General features: G+C 35.5%; 1 protein-coding gene across 1 annotated transcript; it reads right to left on the bottom strand.

The window, feature by feature from the left end:
- Window positions 1-6172: 6172 nt before the first annotated feature.
- Window positions 6173-16813, bottom strand: LOC125878169 (DEAD-box ATP-dependent RNA helicase 3, chloroplastic). The gene is made up of 10 exons (XM_049559357.1): window positions 16366-16813; window positions 15526-15662; window positions 15033-15444; window positions 14621-14719; window positions 14311-14535; window positions 13135-13512; window positions 12254-12397; window positions 12019-12114; window positions 11629-11897; window positions 6173-6730 (listed from the first exon to the last, which is right to left on the bottom strand). The coding sequence occupies exons 1-10, from the start codon at window positions 16759-16761 to the stop codon at window positions 6652-6654; spliced, it is 2235 nt and encodes a 744-aa protein (XP_049415314.1). The 5' UTR covers window positions 16762-16813; the 3' UTR covers window positions 6173-6651.
- Between the last annotated feature and the right edge of the window lie 2850 nt (window positions 16814-19663).

The following is a 19663-nucleotide window of genomic DNA, read 5'->3' as shown; positions in this document are numbered from 1 at the left end:
TATATATATATTCAAGTTTTAATAAGTTCAAGTTTCAATTCAAGTTCATATCTAATTTCTAAACTTAATTAGTTATATATTCAAGCTAATTAGTTCCAAGTTCAAGTTCTAATTTCAAGTTCATATTCCTAATTAAGTTCAATTTATAGTAAATTCAAGTTATAATTAATTATAAGTTCTAATTAATTTGTAATTTAAGTCCCTAAAATTCAAAATTCAAACTAGCTAGCTAGTGTCCCAAATTCAAACTATTAATTAGTCCTAAATTATCAAATATAATTCAAACTATTAGTCCTAAATTCCAAATTCAAACTAGTCTTAAAATCACAAATTGAAAGTACTCCTAGAATTCAAAAATCAAACTATAGTGCTAAAATTCCAAATTCAAACTATTAGTAGTCCTAAAATCTCAATAATAATTCAAACTAGTCCTAAATTCAAAATTCAAACTAGGCTTAAAATCACAAATTCAAACTAGTCCTAAAATCCCAAATTCAAACTAGTCCTAAAATTCCAAAATCTAACAAATTAAAGCTAAGTGTCAACACTAGATGGACACAAATCGATCTTGCAAGAAAATCAATTTTGTCATCAATAGGATCAACTAGTGTTGGTACTTATGCTTAACAAACACATTATTCCTAAATTAAAGCTTAATATCAACACTAGATGGACACAAATTGATGTTGCAAGAAAATCAATTCTGTCATCAATAGGATCAACTAATGTTGGTACTTATGCTTAACAAATATATTACTTCTAAATTTAAAGCTAAGTGTCAACACTAGATGGATACAAATCGATCTTGCAAGAAAATCCATTTTGTCATCAATAGGATCAACTACTATTGATACTTATGCTTAACAAACACTCGATGGACACAAAAAAAATTTCACAAAATTAAAGCTAAGTATTAATAATAGATGGACAAAAACACATCATTGAAAACAATTGTACTTAAACTTGAGAAATTTAGAAGCACCAACCTTATCTCCAATTTTGATGAAAGAAGCAATATAGTCTTGTATCAACTTTTTTAGATGTTGAGCTACCTCAGTTGCCTAGCACGAAAAGTTCTTAAATTAGTTAAATATAAACTTCAAATCCAAGAATATTAGTTATATATATATATATATATATATATANTATATATTCAAGTTTTAATAAGTTCAAGTTTCAATTCAAGTTCATATCTAATTTCTAAACTTAATTAGTTATATATTCAAGCTAATTAGTTCCAAGTTCAAGTTCTAATTTCAAGTTCATATTCCTAATTAAGTTCAATTTATAGTAAATTCAAGTTATAATTACTTACAAGTTCTAATTATGTTGTAATTCAAATCCCTAAAATTCCAAATTCAAACTAGCTAGCTAGTGTCCCAAATTCAAACTATTAATTAGTCCTCAAATATCAAATATAATTCAAACTATCAGTCCTAAATATCAAATATAATTCAAACTATTAGTCCTAAATTCCAAATTCAAACTAGTCTTAAAATCACAAATTGAAAGTACTCCTAGAATTCAAAAATCAAACTACAGTGCTAAAATTCCAAATTCAAACTATTAGTAGTTCTAAAATCTCAATAATAATTCAAACTAGTCCTAAATTCAAAATTCAAACTAGTCTTAAAATTACAAATTCAAACTAGCCCTAAAATCCCAAAATCTAACTAGTGCTAAAATTCTAAATTCAAACAACTCCTTAAATACCCTAGTTCAATCTAATCTTACAATTCCAAATCAAACTAATTAACTCAAGAAATACCGAATTTCAAACAAATCCTAAGATACCCTAATTCAAACTAATCCAACATTAAAATTTTCTCGGAATATGCAATAATGATGTAACAAGATCAAACAGAACATAAAAGCTCAAATTCTCAAAATATTCATCTTATAATAGCCATAGATGTAATGAAAAGCTAAAAAAACTTTTAGATTAAAACTTACTAGGACGGATCTGTTGAGATCCGTCTTTGAACTCGATTTTCGTAGGAGATGAGAGGAATGGAGATGCGAGGATCTCGCTGGTATGTTGTTGTCGTTGCTGCTGGTGTGCTGATGTTTCACCCGTAGCTCGTCGGAGCTGTCTCTCGCGTTGGTTGCTATTGGCCGGAGATGTTGTTGCTCTCCTCGTCGGCTGCTGATGTTGATTGCTTGGAGCTCGCTGGCCGGAGCAGTTGAGGGAGAGAGAGAGCAGCGAGCTTTTGCTGATTGGAGAGACGAGAGGGAGGCGGCGATTTGTCTCGCCATTCTCACCGGAGAGAAGAGACGGGAGGGAGCAAGGAGAGAAGAGATGAGAAGAGGAAAGCGAAGGGAGGAGGGCGACGGGAGGAGCGAGAGGGAGAGCTCACCAGCGATGGTGGAGCTCTCGCCGGTTCTCACTGATGGAGGGGGTTGTGGTGCTGCTAGTGAAGAAAAGAATAAGTTTTCAAAAAAGGGTTTGGTCTTTTTTTAGGCCAAAAATAGGAAGGTTAGGTAGATTTAATCTGAGCCATTGGATTAGTTAAGATGAGCGGCTAGGATTTGATCTAGGATTCACTTAAGGGATGGCCGGTTTGGATTTAAACTAATGTTTCAAGATTTGGACAAAAAGGGTTATAATTGCAATGAATGAATGGCTAAAATTGCAGCTAAAATTGATTTAAGAGTCTATAATTGAAAAACGAAATTGGATTGAGGTGGCTAGAATTGCAATGAATTGGATAAGGAAAAAGCTAGAATTGAAAGGAATTAGATCATAATGAGCTAAAAATTAAATGATTTCGAGAAAAATTAAAGAAATGCTATTCAATTAAAATACTACAAATATTATAACATTTTATATAATAAATATCACTTAAATTTTAAAACATTTGAATAAAATAATTATTTCGAGTTTTACTTATAATTTTAAAAATATTTTAATAATATTTACGATAATTTTATAAAGCATGCATACTAATATATATAATTTTTAGACAAAATCGATCAAAAATTTAAACACGGAATATTTTTAAAAAAATCCGTATTTAACCGAATAGCACTTCTGAAAGGGTTATAGGTCGGTCAAAATTGGGTGTCAACATACCGACATCGTGAAGTCGATATTATTTAAAAAAAAATAATTATTTAAATATACCGACCTCTTTAGGTCGGTATTTATTAGTTTATTTTAATATAAACTCACCTCTTGAGGTTGATTTTATTAATTAAAATTATATATATATATATATATATATATATATATATATATATATATAATTTAACTATACATCAACAAAAGTTTAATTTAATAAATTTAATTTATCGATCAAGTTAATTTTATAAATTTAAATTATATACCTTCTAATTATATAAATTTAATTTTATTGATCAACAAAAGTTTATCAATATCAAATTTAATATATAAATCTCCTTGAATTGATCATCGGTATTTCTTTAATTGATAATGTATTTCATAGCTGAACCACTAGTATATAAGACTTAATTTGTTAAACTACTTGAGGAATATATAATTAATCAACGTATTTCATACTCCGATGAAGTATCCTTTACATGTCATCATAATTAGGAGGTGATCACTACACTTGACATCCATTCAAGATCGAACGTATATAATAATACTATCTCGCATTTCATACTCGAATGGATTATATGTTAGCTCTTCACCTCTACAACATCATGACATGAGATATTAACTTCATGATTAGACGACGGACTGATAGAATTTGTACATTACTCTATAAATATAAGTATAATGATCTCCTAATTCATATCAACGTAGTTTCATACTCTAAATATGGATTATAGATATTTTTTTATTTATTTCACGAATTCTAACTTTTTATTTATAAAAGTATACAAAATTGTTACACTTTTTGAACAATTAATTGTAGGTGTAAAATGAAATTTTAATATTGTGCACAATAGCAGAATTATGATTAATAGGAATATTTTAAACAAACCAACCTCTGGATATCACTTTTATTAAAATTAATTAGATATAATAAAAATACCGACCTCATGAGGTCGGTATCACATTAAATTTTAAGATAAATAAAAAGTAATCATGTTAATTAAATAATATTGACATCGGGAGGTCGGTATTTTATATTAAATTATTTTTTAACTTATATAAAACCGTCATTCGGAGGACGATTTATTTAAAGTTAATTGAAAATATTAATTTATTACATACTATTTAATTTTACCGACATCCGGAAGTCGGTATTATAATTTTTTTTTATTTATTTTACACAAAATCGTCCTTCGAAAGACGATTTAAATAAGATTAAATCAAAATATTTCTCAATTTTGTTTTTTATATGGAGAAATGGGAAAAATCGCGTCTGCTAGTGAAAATATTTTTAAAAAAGTGACGGATAGCGTCTCTATGTCCGTTGCTTTTTAAAAAAATTATTTGACCAACATTTTGACCAAAAAGCGACGGACTAAGAGACATTGTCCGTCACTTTCTTAAAATATTTGACCAGATATTTTGACCAAGAAGCGACGGACATAAAGATGCTGTCCGTCGCTAATTTAAAAAATAATTAAACAATTAAAATTAATAAAAAGCGACGGATGGCGTGACTTTTTTTAAATTAATAAATAATTATTTTTAATAAAAAGCGATGGACTGCGTCGCTATCTATATAAAATAATTAATTAGCAAAAATCCACGAAAAAAGCGACGGACTAAGCGATGCCGTCCCTCGCTTATAAAAAAAAAATTTAAAAAATTATTTTAATTAAAAAGCGACGGACAGTGTGTCTAATGGCGTCGCTTTTTGGAGCGACCCCGTCCGTCACTTTTACTTCCATCATTTTTTAGCAATTTTTTAGTAGTGATATGAGCCTTTTCTAAAAGTTTGATGACATATTTGAGCCTTTTCCTTTAAATGAATAAATAAAATTTTGAATACTTTGACAGTGTTAGAAGGATGATCGTAGGTATTGATGTGGAGAGATACATACGAAAATAGATTTGAAGGGTTATAAGGGAAGAGGAAGAGTGGTGGAGGAGTTGCGGAAGGGATAGTTGAGCAAAAGAAAAAGAAAAGAGAAAAACCTGAAAACTAAAATAAAGGGCAACTTGCCGATAAAGTTGTGTAAAAAAACATGTTACGCCGATTAGTTAATCTCTTCAATGCCCAGTGACTTGATAGTGACCATCAAATTCATGAACAATCTTGATTTTACATACAAAATGACAAATAATTTCCTACTACACTGAAAAAGGTGGAAAGATTAGATTTTCGAATAGGGAGGTAAACGTTATATCGTAAGTTACAAGAAAAAATAGTCTTATGAGGCCCTATGATTTTATTAAAAGTAATATTAGTTCAACACGTTTTGATTAAGTCAATTTTAAAAAAGTCATTGACACCCCTACGTAGGGGATTGAAGCTTTAAATTACTTCCTACTTGTTTATTAGTTAAACTAATTTTAAAAGGAAAAAAAAATAAGAATATGACTCTTTAAAAGTAATGGAATAGAATATATATATATATATAAAATAAAATAATATTGATATATTAATCATGAAAAAGATATTTTTGATCTATTAAGTAACAGTGAGGGTATTCTAGACCAAACTATTAGCGATATGAGCATTTTAAAATAAGCTCAAGAACATTTTTGAACCAAACTATTTAACTAAAGACATTTTAGTTAATTACATAGTTTTAAAATATTTTTGACCATTTTCCATTAATAAAATACTCCCTCTGTCCCTAATTACGTGTCCACATTTTCTTTTTTAGTTATCCTGTCCCTAATTACTTGTCCACATTTTCTTTTTTAGTTATCCTGTCCCTAATTACTTGTCCATTTTAACAAATCAAGAAAGTACAATTTTTTTTTTACCTATTATATTCATTCTCAATTAATTACTTTGAAAAAGATAGAAATTTTTGAAATCTTAAGTTTTTAATTCATTCATTTCATAATTAATAGGGGTAAAATGGTAAACTTACTATGTTAATAATTATTTTCTTAATAGGTGTGCCAATTCAAAAGTGGACAAATAATTAGGAGATGGAGTAGTAATTTAGAAGAATGAAACAATATGCATGTACGGAGAGACGAGTAATAATAAAATAGGATACCCCGAGGCACTTTAGTATTGTCACTTCCATATTGTTAGCTAGATAAAGCCAAATGCAACAAGCTTGGGACAATGAGTATGCATAATTTAGTGGTACCACAAGTATTAACTCTGAACCTTGCTTACAAATTACAAAAATAGAGCATATTCGACAAGCCCGAACCAAAAGCTGCACCTGTTTCTCAAAGATGAGATATAAATTGGAAGACACTGCAGTCTGACATATTTATACTGAAAGTTGATATATCTTACCCTACTTTACCTACAACATCAATAAACTAAGAGAAAATAACTGGCAACTGATTACATGCTTCAGAAACAGAAAATCAATTAATCATCGGTAGGGCCATGTGAAGCTTTGAGGGGATGGTGCTTCTGGAGGGAACAGTCTAGGATCTTGCTGTTGCTCAGATGTATCACATATACTCAAAACTCCTTTATCTTCGCTGCTGGCTTTGACAGGAAATAGTGCATACAATGAGATGTTCAGGGATGGCAGAAATCGTCACCCACATATACAATTACTGCACCAAGGATGATGAGGCAACCTATAGACCTAGTAGTCCCTTTTGTTAGGGCATTCAGATGCTCGGTGACCACTGCGCCCACAATTGAAACATGCACCACCAAAGCTTCTGCAATAGAAACCAAAAAATATAGCATGTTACAGGAGACGAATGTGAGAAAAAAAAACCGTAAAGTATAGGGGAAGGGTTATTTTGGCCCTTTACAAATAACATTGGACATAAATAGTCCATCTTCACTAGCATTTATTGACAGAAAAGCCAACTAGTACCGTAAAAACCTAACAGCAGTAATGGAACTAACAGAAAAAGCTTAACAGTGCTTTCTTGCACAGAAACAAGACCTATTGTTTTTATAAATGTAGTGTCCGGACCAGGGAATACCTGCCACCTCCCACCAGCAACAGGTACCGAGGCTAGAACAGATGGGGAGAAATCACCTAGTGTTTTGTCTCTACTGGGATTTGAACTTGAGACCTCATGATGCTCAACTCACTTCAATGACCACTAGGCCACACCGTTGGGTACGCACCTTGAAACAAGGCCTTTGCAAGTATCAACTGTAGAGCATTTGCTTACCAGCTAATAGATAAGTGACTAGCAATTAATTATGTTCCTCTTCTCTACTCGAAGCAAATGGTTTGTTCTCTCAACTGTTGAAGGACACAAATCCATTGCCATTGTCCGAGTAACAAATCAGACTTCTAGTCTTTTCTTTTTTCTTTTAAATTATGTACTGGGCAGATATAGATTAGAAACGGCGCTTGCTTCAAGTTCTGTTCTTCACAGTGCCCAGCATCAATGCCTTCATTCACTCGTGTCAAACTTTTCACAAGTACATTCTTCTTTGCAATTCCTATCAGAAGGGTGATCGTGATAGCAACTGAGAGCAGTCCTTCTCAATGGTTAAGAGGCCGAAAAAGAAGTGTCAAAGTTGGAAATCAGATTGAGTCTCTGTAAAGCTAAATCCTTAGCACATAGTCTTGTTGGGAAGGAAATTGAGTCAATCTTCAAGAACGGTTCTGTACTTAGAATTTTTTCTGAAAACAAGACCAAGAGGGAAGAAAAAAGATTGGATGCACCTCAAGAATGTCAGATTTGATATAGATGAAGAAAATAAGACCAGAGACACTTCTGAATGGAATTTTAAACTCTTCAATAGTCATGATATTTAACGATTCTCTAACTCTTTATGTTACCCTACTTCATTAGCTTTTAACATTAGTTAGCAGCTTTTCCATTAGTGAATGGCTTTCTCTCTGACCTTGCTCTCTGACCTTGTACCAAGAGTGTCCACTTCGTGCAAAGATATTCCCAATGTTGTATATAAAGGACCAAAATAAGTCTATCCCAAATTAAAGAGTGAACTATTTATGTCATTAAGTAGCAAGAACATATAATAATATAAGTGAAGGACTGGGTTGTGGCTCACTACGATTAGAAAAAACAGGGCAATTAAAATGCTTGCCAAGCTTTAGTAGAAGCAGTATCTGTTCCAATGAGAAACAATAGAGGAGCCACAGAGGGGGGGGAGGGGGGGGGGGGAAAGAGAGAGAAGAGATGGGGAATCCAATCCCAATATACGAAGGTATGATCCCAGGTACTATTTTGGATTAATATGCATTGATTTCTACAAGATTTAGTCTTCAAAACGTGATACTTGACTTGGATATTCAAAGGTTTGGCTCTAACGTCCCAAGTTGAGAATTCGATGGTTTGAATAATGGTACGATCTCAGTGCAATGTAGATAGTGGTTCAGTCAGTGCTCCTTCCTCCCAACAGAGACAACTACAGCTGCAGCATCGAAGACGTGACGGGTCGTTCCATTATGGACCCCACCAACATCTGTTGATTGTTACAAAAGCCACTGTAGTCAGTGTAAGAGGAGCTCAGGAGTTTGCTATTCTTGTGGAGAACAGGGCCTCTTTGTAAATTATGAACAAGGCATTCAGGTATTGGTGAGACTAGATCACGGATTCAACCTCAGGTACTTACACCAGGTCAGACAGCCATTGGTCGCTCTTAAAGTCACATGATATAATAGTCAATAGGGTGCACAAGGTGCAGGCGTACCACCCCATTTTGAGCCTATTTGGCCAAGTGGCTAAAAACTGCTTAAAGTCACATGATTTAATAGTCAACATGGTGCACAAGGAGCAGGGGTACCACCCCATTTTGAGCCTATTTGGCCAAGCGGCTAAAAACTGCTTAATTTTACAAGCACTTCTATTAAAATAGCTTTTCAGACAAGTGCTATTGTGTTTGTCTAAATTATTTGAAAAATGCTTTTGATAAGTAGATTGCATTTGACTAATTTTTTAGAAAGTGGTTTTGAGAGTCAAATTACGAAAAAATGACAGTTATCAATGCACTTTTAATATTAAGAATATTTTATATAGTGAGATTATTTTAAATATCTGTTATAAAAGTTTCAATAAATTTTTATTTTTGTTTAACTAAATAATACATATTGCAAATTTTCAATCAGTATTTTACATAGATAAATCAAAGAAAATATCAAATATTGATATAATATTAATATTATGATTTAAATATAATTAAAAATATGACGTCAAATAAATTAAAAATCATTCCACACATTAAAGCATATAGTAATAATACATAAAATAATTTAAAGAATTTATTGTGAAAAAAATGATGAATAAAATTTCTTAAATGGAATTTAACCAAACTTATGAGATGCTAATTAATTAACAAGGGATACATTGGTAAATATGTATAAATGGTAGGAATACTTTTGTCTAGAAAAAAATAATTTTCTACTTCGGCTATTAGAAGCAAAAAGAAATTAGCTTCATCCCAACTACAGAAAAATTGCTTTTCTATTTAAAAGTTGTTTAACTGATTGGTCAAACACCTTTCTTTCCAAAAAAGTACTTTTTTCTCAAAAAAGCCTCCCAACCACTAGGCCAAAAAGGCTCTTCTATGTAATGGCTATATGCAAAATATTGAGGCATCCCATGTTGTGGTGCAAGTATGCTCTTTTGAGGTATTTGCACTTATAGATCCCAGATCTTCATATGCATGTCTCTGTACTTTGCATCTTGTTTAGAGAGGGATCTTGAATTCTTAGATTAGTCTTTGTAGTTTAGACTCAAATAGGGGAGTCTATAGTCGTAGATAGTCTCGGGGTAGGGAAGGACCATGATCCATTTGGTTGTATTACAAATGATTAATTTTGATGATATTATGAGCAGTGTTTTGGACGGCGAGAGGCGACAAAACGCGACAAGGGCCTGCCTCGCCACGCAGCGAGGCGATCGCCTTTTTGAATTGAGGCGCCAATTAATACAAAAAATGTAAAATATTTAATTGCATATATAAATATCCAAAATCTCAACAACAATAACATTCATTAGCAATGTCCCTCTTTTTGTTAGCATCTCACGTCATTGAATTCACTATTTATGAACAAATAAATACTATATTAATTAGTATAAAACTAAATTAAGTAGGGAAGAAATAATTATAGAAGGATCAAATTATTATTTTTTTAAATATAGGCAAATTCCAGCCCAGTGAGCAGAGCACTACAGTCTACCCCAGAAGTACAGAACCAAGCATAGTCTCAAACTCTAAATACAGAGTGGTTCCACCCAAAATAAAATAAAATAGAGTAGTTCCACCAAAAAAAAATCAGAGTAGATCAGAAAAGAAGAGAAGAACTAGAAGAGAAGAAGATAAGAACTAGAAGAGAAGAAGAGAAGAACTAGAGATAAAATTTTGTACCTCAGAAGGAGCAGCAGTCGCGATTGCGATTCGCGAAGAAGAAGTCTCCACGAAGGAGCAGCAATCGCGAAATAGGAGAAGAGGAGGAGCGTCTTGCGAAGGTCAAGTTTGCAAAAATACCCAAAAAAAACCCTAATTTTGGCTTTTACTTATTAAGTCAGACCTTAAAAAAAATAAAAAAATTAAAAGGCGACGCCTATTGCATCGCCACACCACGTCATCTTACGCCTTTCCATCGCCATGGCATGCCTTTCTGAAGTCGCCTCGCCTCGCCGGAAAAAGGCGATGACCCCTCGCCTCGCCTCGCCTTGTCGCCAAAGGCGAAAGGCGAGCGCCTTTCATAACACTGATTATGAGTATGGATTGACTAGCATCATGTCCTACGAATAATCACTGCAAATATTAGTTGAGGGTGGAAAGGACTAGTAAATGTGGAGATGGATACTAATTTTATTTTAAAGATTATCTCAACTATAATCATTTTTTGTGTTGTTATCTTTCTCATAACTTTTATATATTATTGGTGATTTATTTATATTTATTTGTAGAATTATTGAAAGTTTTTCTTTTGCTTATTTTCTTAATAATAAAATTATAAAATTGAAGATATATGAGATATACGCCCCATAGATCCATGGAACTTACGCGTCGCCCCGTACTGCGTAAAACACATTGCCTCCCGCCCCCGCCTTTTGAAACACTAATTCTTGCTACTGAGGTGAGCCATCCACTCTACTCATGAAGGTTGTTACCTCTGCTTTCACCTTTCTTAGTTATGATATTGGGTTTTTTTTTATAATTCAGACAGTATTATATTCTCCATGACTAGATTGTTGGATTATGGGATTCATTATTTACTCATGTTGTACTGCTGAGACATGGTTTCCACCGTCATGTTAAATTGTGTTATGGTATTTGGATTAAGCTTCTTGTTATGAATGCTGATTTGCTTACGAAGAGTAGCTGCTCGCTAAGTGTCGGTCATGACCTAACCAAGTTTCAGTGGTGACAATGACCATCTTAGCAATTAACAATACAATGCTGATAATCCGTCCCATCATACAAATAATGCCAGCAGTAACTGGGTTTGCTTGTCCTTTTTAATAAGATACCAGCAACTGGATTAAAGTCCCAGGACTATGCTAATAATGCAATCACACAAGAGCAAGTTGCTTGGGAAGAAAGGAGAGAATTAGATATACAACAAAAATAGAAGAAATCATATTAAATTGTGTGCCCATTAAGATGAGAAACAAACCTGTCTCTGCTTCCTCCAGATAAAGACCTGCTAGAGCGCCTATCACCACTGATGAGCCAATCACTTCCTCCCCTTCTTGTCCGGCCACCTCGCGACCTAGAGTCATTCCCCCAATTATCATCATCATCATCAGAGAAACGGCCACTAGAAGAACCCTGAGAATATCTGCCTCTACGGTCTCTAAAACCTCCTCGTGTCCCCCTAGTATCCCTGCTTGAAAACCTCCCATAGAAATCACCAGCTGGCCCATCGTCTTGTAAAGCAGGTAACTGCATGACAGAGGATTATAAAGATTTCTATCCTGTCTCAGATCTAAGAGTTAACAGCAAAATGAACTGTGCAGCTAAGTCACAAAATATATACAAGAACCATAGTAAGAAGCAGATTAACCTTGGTAATCTTGGAAATAGTATTTCCAGGTGGTAACTCCTGATTTAGTAGATCTGCAGCAATCTCCTCAGGAAGATCAAAGATGGCCCCCTGAACCTGAGCTCAAAATACGTGAAATGGTTCTGGTTAGAGCAAAGACACCGAGAAGGGGATCAGAAAACAAGACACCACATCTCCCTAGGGGCATCAACAATGTGGAACATATAGCAACATCATTAGCATATTGGTTACACACCCTTTCATCTGCAATTAGGTGAATTTTGCCAATTTCATCAGCAGCTGGTGAATAGACATCAGAGAGGAAACCAGTAACAGATCTTGCCGACAGGAATCCTCGGGAATTTTCAGAATCACGTGTCAGCTGTAATGTAGTCCACCCCTGCAGTGAAAATATGTTGATCACAAAAAATGCAATGGGCATATACTTTATATCTGAAGGCATAAAAGAAAGTGAAAAGAGATGGATCAAAATCTCAAGTCATGGTTGCTTATACTAGCATTTTGACCACAGTGGTAGCATCCGGTGATTGGCATCATCAAATAAGGAAAGACCCAAATTAGCGGTTGAGATAAAAAAAAGGAGAAGCATATTTAATGTTGGGGGAGCTATCATTGAAGAACCAGGTATGCCTTTTGGGCAGTTGAATAGGCCAAGTACATGGCCCACTTGCAGGCCAAGGAACTCACCCAATTAACAAGGCCTGCAGAGTGGCCTTGGAGCAGTTCAATTGCACATTTCACTTGTTGATACTACAATTTTGCACCACAATGAGGATATTAGTGTCAATTACTATGCCAGCTCAAGAGTGAGCTAGGACAAGGGAACGCTGAAAAAAACAGCTGATGAATAGATATAGGAGCAGTATCATATCACTTCAGCACCTCACTTGACCATTGAATTGGCCATTATAACTTGCATACAGAAGAAGCCTATCAGTCCGCAGCACAAAGGGTGAAGAAAGGAGGGAAAGAGGAAGTACTGCAGAAATTTCTTAATTGCTGATTAACTCAATATGGAAGCAATCATTAAGATTTATCAATACATATAAGTACCTCAATAACAGAGGCAACCAATAAGATTTATCAATCAACATAAATACCTATAACTGATCATACCTGTTCATGAGTTATTAGAGATCGAGAAGATGGCGGTTTGGAAAATCCACCCAAAAGAGCAAGTGCAGCAGCAAGGGAATTTACTCCTTGTTGCTCCATCAACTGTTGTGCAGTTGGAATGAAGTACTCAACAGATTCGGGATGAACTCCAGTAAGTGCAGCCACCACATGCTCAGCTGATGACTCTAAAACCTCTTTGACAGATGGAGGACTAACGAATTCAAACTTGCATCCAACATCGCGTTCGAGAGATCTGACAGTTCGCCTTTGACTACCTGTGTACATCAGAATGGCAATGCCTTCTTTTCCAGCACGTCCCGTTCGACCAGAGCGATGAACAAAAGTTTCTGGATCGTTGGGTAGTTCATAATGGATTACCTAAATAACAAGGGGGGACGGATCCAAAAGGTTATTACTGTTAACTGATGCCTATAAACAAAGCATAGAATCGGAAAATACAATGTCCAAGTGACTGTGCAGCACTTTTCAAGCAGAAGAGATTCAAACAGTTAATTCTGGTCATTGGCAAACGATGAAGTATAATGAATACCAACATCAACTGCCCACCCCACCCCACCCCACCCCACCCACAAAAAAACAAGACTTTCACACTGATTTTATGATTGTAATGATTCTATTACAAACGCCCTTACAACACAGTCGAAAGAGTATCACCTCAATGTGGCAGAAATTCTACATCAATATAGATATTCCATAACACTGAGCATTCTCCAAGATTTGATTCAGAAGTCAGAAGTGAAAAATTGAAAATTTTCAAAACAAAGGGGGAACGAGAACAAGGAGAAGCTGGACAGAAAGAGAATAACAAGTTTGACTATATCATATCTATGAAATAAAATAACAATTAGTACTATGATTGATCAAACCCATATCTCTTCCACATTTCACCAGTGTATATGCAGCTTTAGGCAATTACGCAAATAGTCAAAATATGCAACAACCTATTTGTGGAAACTGCCCGCTTTCTAACAAAACCAACGGATTCTGTTACTCAAATTTTGACTCTCAGCTACAAAATGTAAGCATTCCTTTCACCTAGATAAACGCCCAAAATTCCAACTTTATCCACAGAAACCGCACCATAAATAACAGAAGTTAAAAATAAAGTAGTCAAGTTTGTTAAGGTTATATATATATATAACCGTATGAACTTACTAGGTCAACATTAGGTATATCAAGACCACGAGATGCAACGTCAGTCGCAACTAGCACAGTGAATTTTCCTTGCCTAAATCCATTTAGTGTTCTTTCCCTCTGATGTTGAGAAATGTCTCCATGCAGTGCCTCAGAAGAAATGCTATTTGATAATGCCATTGAAACCTCATCAGCATCTCGTTTTGTCTGTGTAAAAACAATTGTCTTTCCGCCCTTTGCATAAACCTGAAAATTGTTTAAAGCAAAACTCTAAAGCTCTGAATTCTGCATTGGTGGAAAAAAGCTACGAGAATAGGCAGTTGATTCATACTGTAACAAGATCACCAAGTATAGATCGTTTTGATGTTGATGTAGCTGATAGAGCATAAAGCTTGATCCCCTCTGCCAGCTTTTCATCTTGATCACCAACCTAAATGAGTATTTGAAAAGAAGGGAAAGAACAAGAGGTAAGACAACCACCTGGGAAGAAAAGAAATTATATATATATATATATATTTGTAAATCTATATGAGCACAATTAAAACCAATTATCCACAACTTCTTTGGAGAAGTAAGGAAATATACTGACGATTTTTATTTCTAATCAGAAAACAACGGCATTTGCTATTAAAAAGAGCAGCTAGAGATCATTCAGGGGCACATTGAAGTACTGCATATATCAAGATGATATCATAATCAAGAAGGACGATGATACGTGACTCTGAGAAAGAACGATGACTTACCAAGTCAATTGTCAAAGGATTGTTCAAATACTTCCTAGACAGCTTCTTTACCCAGCCAGGCATGGTGGCTGAGAAAAGCATGCTCTGCCTCTGTGGTGGAAGTTTTTCCAAAATAACTTCTACATCTTCCTCAAATCCAACTGCGAGCATTTGATCAGCCTCGTCGAGGACCAAATATTCCACCTCCCCAAGTTTCAAGGTGTTATTGTTTATCAGGTCAATAAGTCTACCTGGAGTTCCAACAACAACATCAACCCCACGGGAAAGTGCATTTTGCTGTGTAGCATAAGAAACGCCTCCGTATATGCAGACAGTGTTCAAGTATGGTGCCGACTCTTTCATTTCCTTCTCAACTTGATTGGCTAACTCTCGAGTAGGTGCAAGTACCAAAATTTTGGGAAGCCGTCCCCGTCTAGAAATTAAAAGAGAAAATTAACATACTCGTCAACAATTGGACTAATAAAAACTCTAACCATCATGATAAAACTTATACCTCTGAGTATTTCTCATTTCTTCATCCGTACTAAGCTTTTTCAATACTGGAATACCAAAGGCAAGTGTCTTCCCCGTCCCTGTCTTTGCACGAGCAATTATATCCCGACCCTCCAGTGCCGGCACTAGAACAGCTCTCTACATAATAAGAAAACACATGATTTAGGATAATCTATCAAATATTTGCATGAAAAAGTCTTACTTCCATTTCAAAATCACCTTTAATTCCAATAACCTACATAAACAACTAGATTATATCACAGAAAATAGTCCACCGAACCAACACGCACGCCAAATCATTAAGGATAAAGTTAATATAGAAGCACACATTTCGCAAGTGTAATGACTTGCGCTGCATCCCACAGTGAATACTAGCATCTTACGATAATGTCTATGCCTGCTACATACGTTATATGGGTAGTTAAGTATATTTCAGTTAGATACAGCTGAATAAAGGGGTTTACCCCCACTCACACGAGTGCTAGGGAGAATGGTTGCATATCACACACAGCCCTCCCCTTGCTGTTCTGCAAAGAAGTTGATCAGACCCTTGAACCCGTGACCAAATGAGCACTATACCCCACTAAAGACAGTTAAATACGGATTCTAAATTGTTGTCCAGCTACTTTTGCAGATAGTACAATTAGAGTCACAAATCTGAGGGCGAGCCTTGGTGCAATACTGCAACGGTAGTGTTGCTCATTAGTGACATATAGGTGCAGTCACTTGGTATACAAGCTAGCATTTAAAAACAATTAGGATATCAAGCAAATAATTGTACCAATTTGGCATAAAAATTAGCTAATAAAATTGCACTAAACAGTTGAACAAGAAAAATAACCTGAATTGGGAAAAGTTGAGTAATTCCACGCTTCTCAAGAGCCTCAACAAGCCTGTGAGGTAAACCAAGTTTGGATACAGCAAGTTCATCCTCATTTGACTCATTATCCTCAACCTCATCCTCAGAATCATATTCACTTTCGCTAACATTCAAAGAATCCTTCCCGAAACCCCCAATTCCCTTAAACGCTTCTTCACTAAGCACAGAAGAATTAGGAGTTACTACAGCAGAAGCCAGAAAAGGACGTCTGAGACGAACATGAACATAAAAATTGGATTTTTCAGTGGAGAAAGGAAGAGATAAAGGAGGGGTAGCAGTGGGTCTTCGAGAGAGTTCGAGTGAAGGATTGGTTTGGTATATGGAGGAAACTCCTATAATGGAAGAAGAAGAGGCCATGGGAGAGAAGGGATAAGGAGATAGAAGTGATGATAAGGGTGGAAGGTTTATTGTGTAGGAATGCCTACTGCCCGGGGACTTTTATGGGTTTAGACACAATAAAAATACCAGAATTACCACTCCTTCAATTATTTTCAATATAAAATTAAACTCTCATCCAAGTTTATATTTTTTTATATATAAAATAATAAAAGGACTCATTGTTTAAAATTTGCAAAAAAATAAGGACTCATACTCGGCGTGAAGAGATTTTTTTTGTAACATGTGAACGGATTATATTAAAGAATAACTAGTTACTACTTTTGTTGACTAGTAGATCTTTATAAAATTATGTGTATTTGGAAAAAGAATTGTAAAATATTTATTTATAAAAAGAACATGGAGATATGCCATGTTGGTGTCATGTTGGACGATTGTATCCATTTGCTCAATTTTATACAAGTTTAAGTACCTACTTGTGCACACCCAAAGTTAAAGGTTATAGTTGCCAAATGACGCCAAGTTAAGGGTCATGTTTATGCATTATGCCACTTTACTAAAAAAGGCGTTTGTTGAGTAAGGTCGGCTTTCGTGCCCAAACCCCTTGTATAGGTTCGGAACTTGAGTTCATCTTTCTCAAATTGATCAAGGTTTTTCTTGAGTTTGAAATAAAGGGCAATGAGCAAGGGTGTAGCAGCTGCGCGAAAGTTGTTTCACATTAGAACATCATTTTTCTTACAAGAGTACTAACGCGCGACCTTACGTTTTCCCCTCATGCAAAGCTGCACTCCTTTAACATGATGAGAAGAAGGGGGGTTGGCCTCTTTTTCATACCAATACTTATTTTCTAATACATATTTTTTTTGGTGTATAACTGTAAAACCTCGGAAATTGGAAAGTAGGATTAAAAAGGAAATAAGTCAGTTTTTGACACTGGTGTAGGAACTACGAGTCCTAGCTACGGTCCATAGAAAGTCCTACGGGGCTTAGGAAGGAAGTCGTAGAGTTGAGCTAAGTTTTTGGAAATGTTGAATCTCTGATGTTGGACATATGAGTAAGCAGGACGGGGTTTAGGAAGGAAGTCATAGAGTTGAGCTAAGTTTTGGAAATGTTGAATCTCTGATGTTGGACATATGAGTAAGCAAGATGGGTCATTGTTGGTTCTACGGGTCATAGTTGGTTCTACGGGTCATAGATGGGTTCCGTAGAAAGGTTTCTAGACTTGGTGAAATTTCGAACCTAAACTTGGCACCTACGAGTCGTGAAAGTTTCCACAGACCGTCAGAAGGTCTCTGTAACACCTCAAAATCAGACTTGGACTTTACAATAGGAAAACAACATAATTTGGTGAACCACGGTAGGGTTCACGGACCGTGAAAGGAACCACGGTCCGTCGACCTGCCCGTGGTTCACACCCACCCAGAAGTGGTGGACCACGGGACCCTTCACGGGCCGTGGACCACCATACGAGCCATAGGAAGGCCCGTGGAGGCCAGGAAGAACCAACCCAAGCTCAGGCCTCAAACCACGAAGCCCACCTGTAACACCCTGTAAATTAGTTAGTTGAACTAGTGTGTTGTAGAGTCTTGTAGTGGAGTTTTAGAGTGTTGTATGAGGGTTAAAATCAAAATAAATGGCTCCCGTACTTAGAATATCATGTTTAGGGGTTAAACGTCCGGGTACGACTCTCCAAGGACCACCCAAGGGGTCCTTGGGGAGGACCCCAAAACAGCCCCCAAAACACTCCACTTTTGATGAACCACGATTGGCCATTCACGGCCAGTAGACTGGTCCACGGCTCGTGGTTCATGGTTGTAAGTCAAGGCCTGCATAGGCTTGCAACTTATGAGCCTTATTCCCCAATCACGGACCCAAACCACGTTCAGTAGACCCATCCACGGTCCGTGGATGGGAGTCTCGTGAATGCTGCCAGTTTTGGGCAAGTTTAGTTTTAAGTTAGGCTTTGAGGGTTAGTTTAGTAATTAGTTTAGGGGTTAGGGTGGAAGTTAAGTTAATTAATTACCCTTATATAACTAGTTAATAGACCCCTAAAACTAAGTCTTTAGCTCATTTATCTTAAGACCCCAAATTACTTTCCAAGAAATCCTCTCTCTAGAAGAATAAGAAGAAAGGAAGTTGGGGCAGCAGCTTAGGGAAATTTTCACCATTGATTCAAGATTTGTTTAGGGCTTTGATTGAAGGTATGTGAAGATTATTCATCCATGGCTTCTTCCACCCATGGAGCCCCCTTAGTTTCCCCCAATTGAGAAACCAAAAACCTAATTCTAGTTAGGTTGCGCTTGCATTGTGGGTAGGGTTTGGATGTGATTCCAATCTAGTGGATAACATCCAATTATGATTGAATTAGCTTTGTTATATGATATTATGATGATTTCATGTGATTTCTATGGTGAACCCTAATCTAAATTGATGAATGTGATCTTTGTGGGTTGATGCCATTAGAGGTGAAATTGAAGGTCCATGAGTGATCTTCCTAAATCAATGTTGTGTGTAGTAATTGATCAAGATTAGGAATACCTAGACATGAATTAAACTAGACACTATACTACATGATTCATCTTGACTTGTAAAGATGGAATTGGACCTTTAGGGCAATTTATGACTAAGATCACCTAGTATCAAATAATGTGATTGAATGTCTTATAATCTAGGTTCATAATATGCTTTCATGATGCAGAGTCATTGAGAATGAGGAGTCATAGTAATGAATGATGATCCTTAGGGCTTAAGCAAGAAGCTAATATGATTGACTTGAGATCCTAAGGCTTTGAGAGTAAAACCTACATATGAGTCCAAGGCTAATGAATAGGATTGTGTTGAGAGACCTTTACCTACTTAATTCACCATATGAATCATAGATGGTAGGAAGTGATAGGATCACTAAGGTCATGATGATATCCTT

The sequence above is a fragment of the Solanum stenotomum genome, chromosome 10 (genome assembly GCF_019186545.1).
Source record: "Solanum stenotomum isolate F172 chromosome 10, ASM1918654v1, whole genome shotgun sequence".
Lineage (NCBI taxonomy): Eukaryota > Viridiplantae > Streptophyta > Magnoliopsida > Solanales > Solanaceae > Solanum > Solanum stenotomum.
The sequence above is the reverse complement of the archived record's forward strand: the minus strand, read 5'-3'. Positions and strand labels throughout refer to the sequence as shown.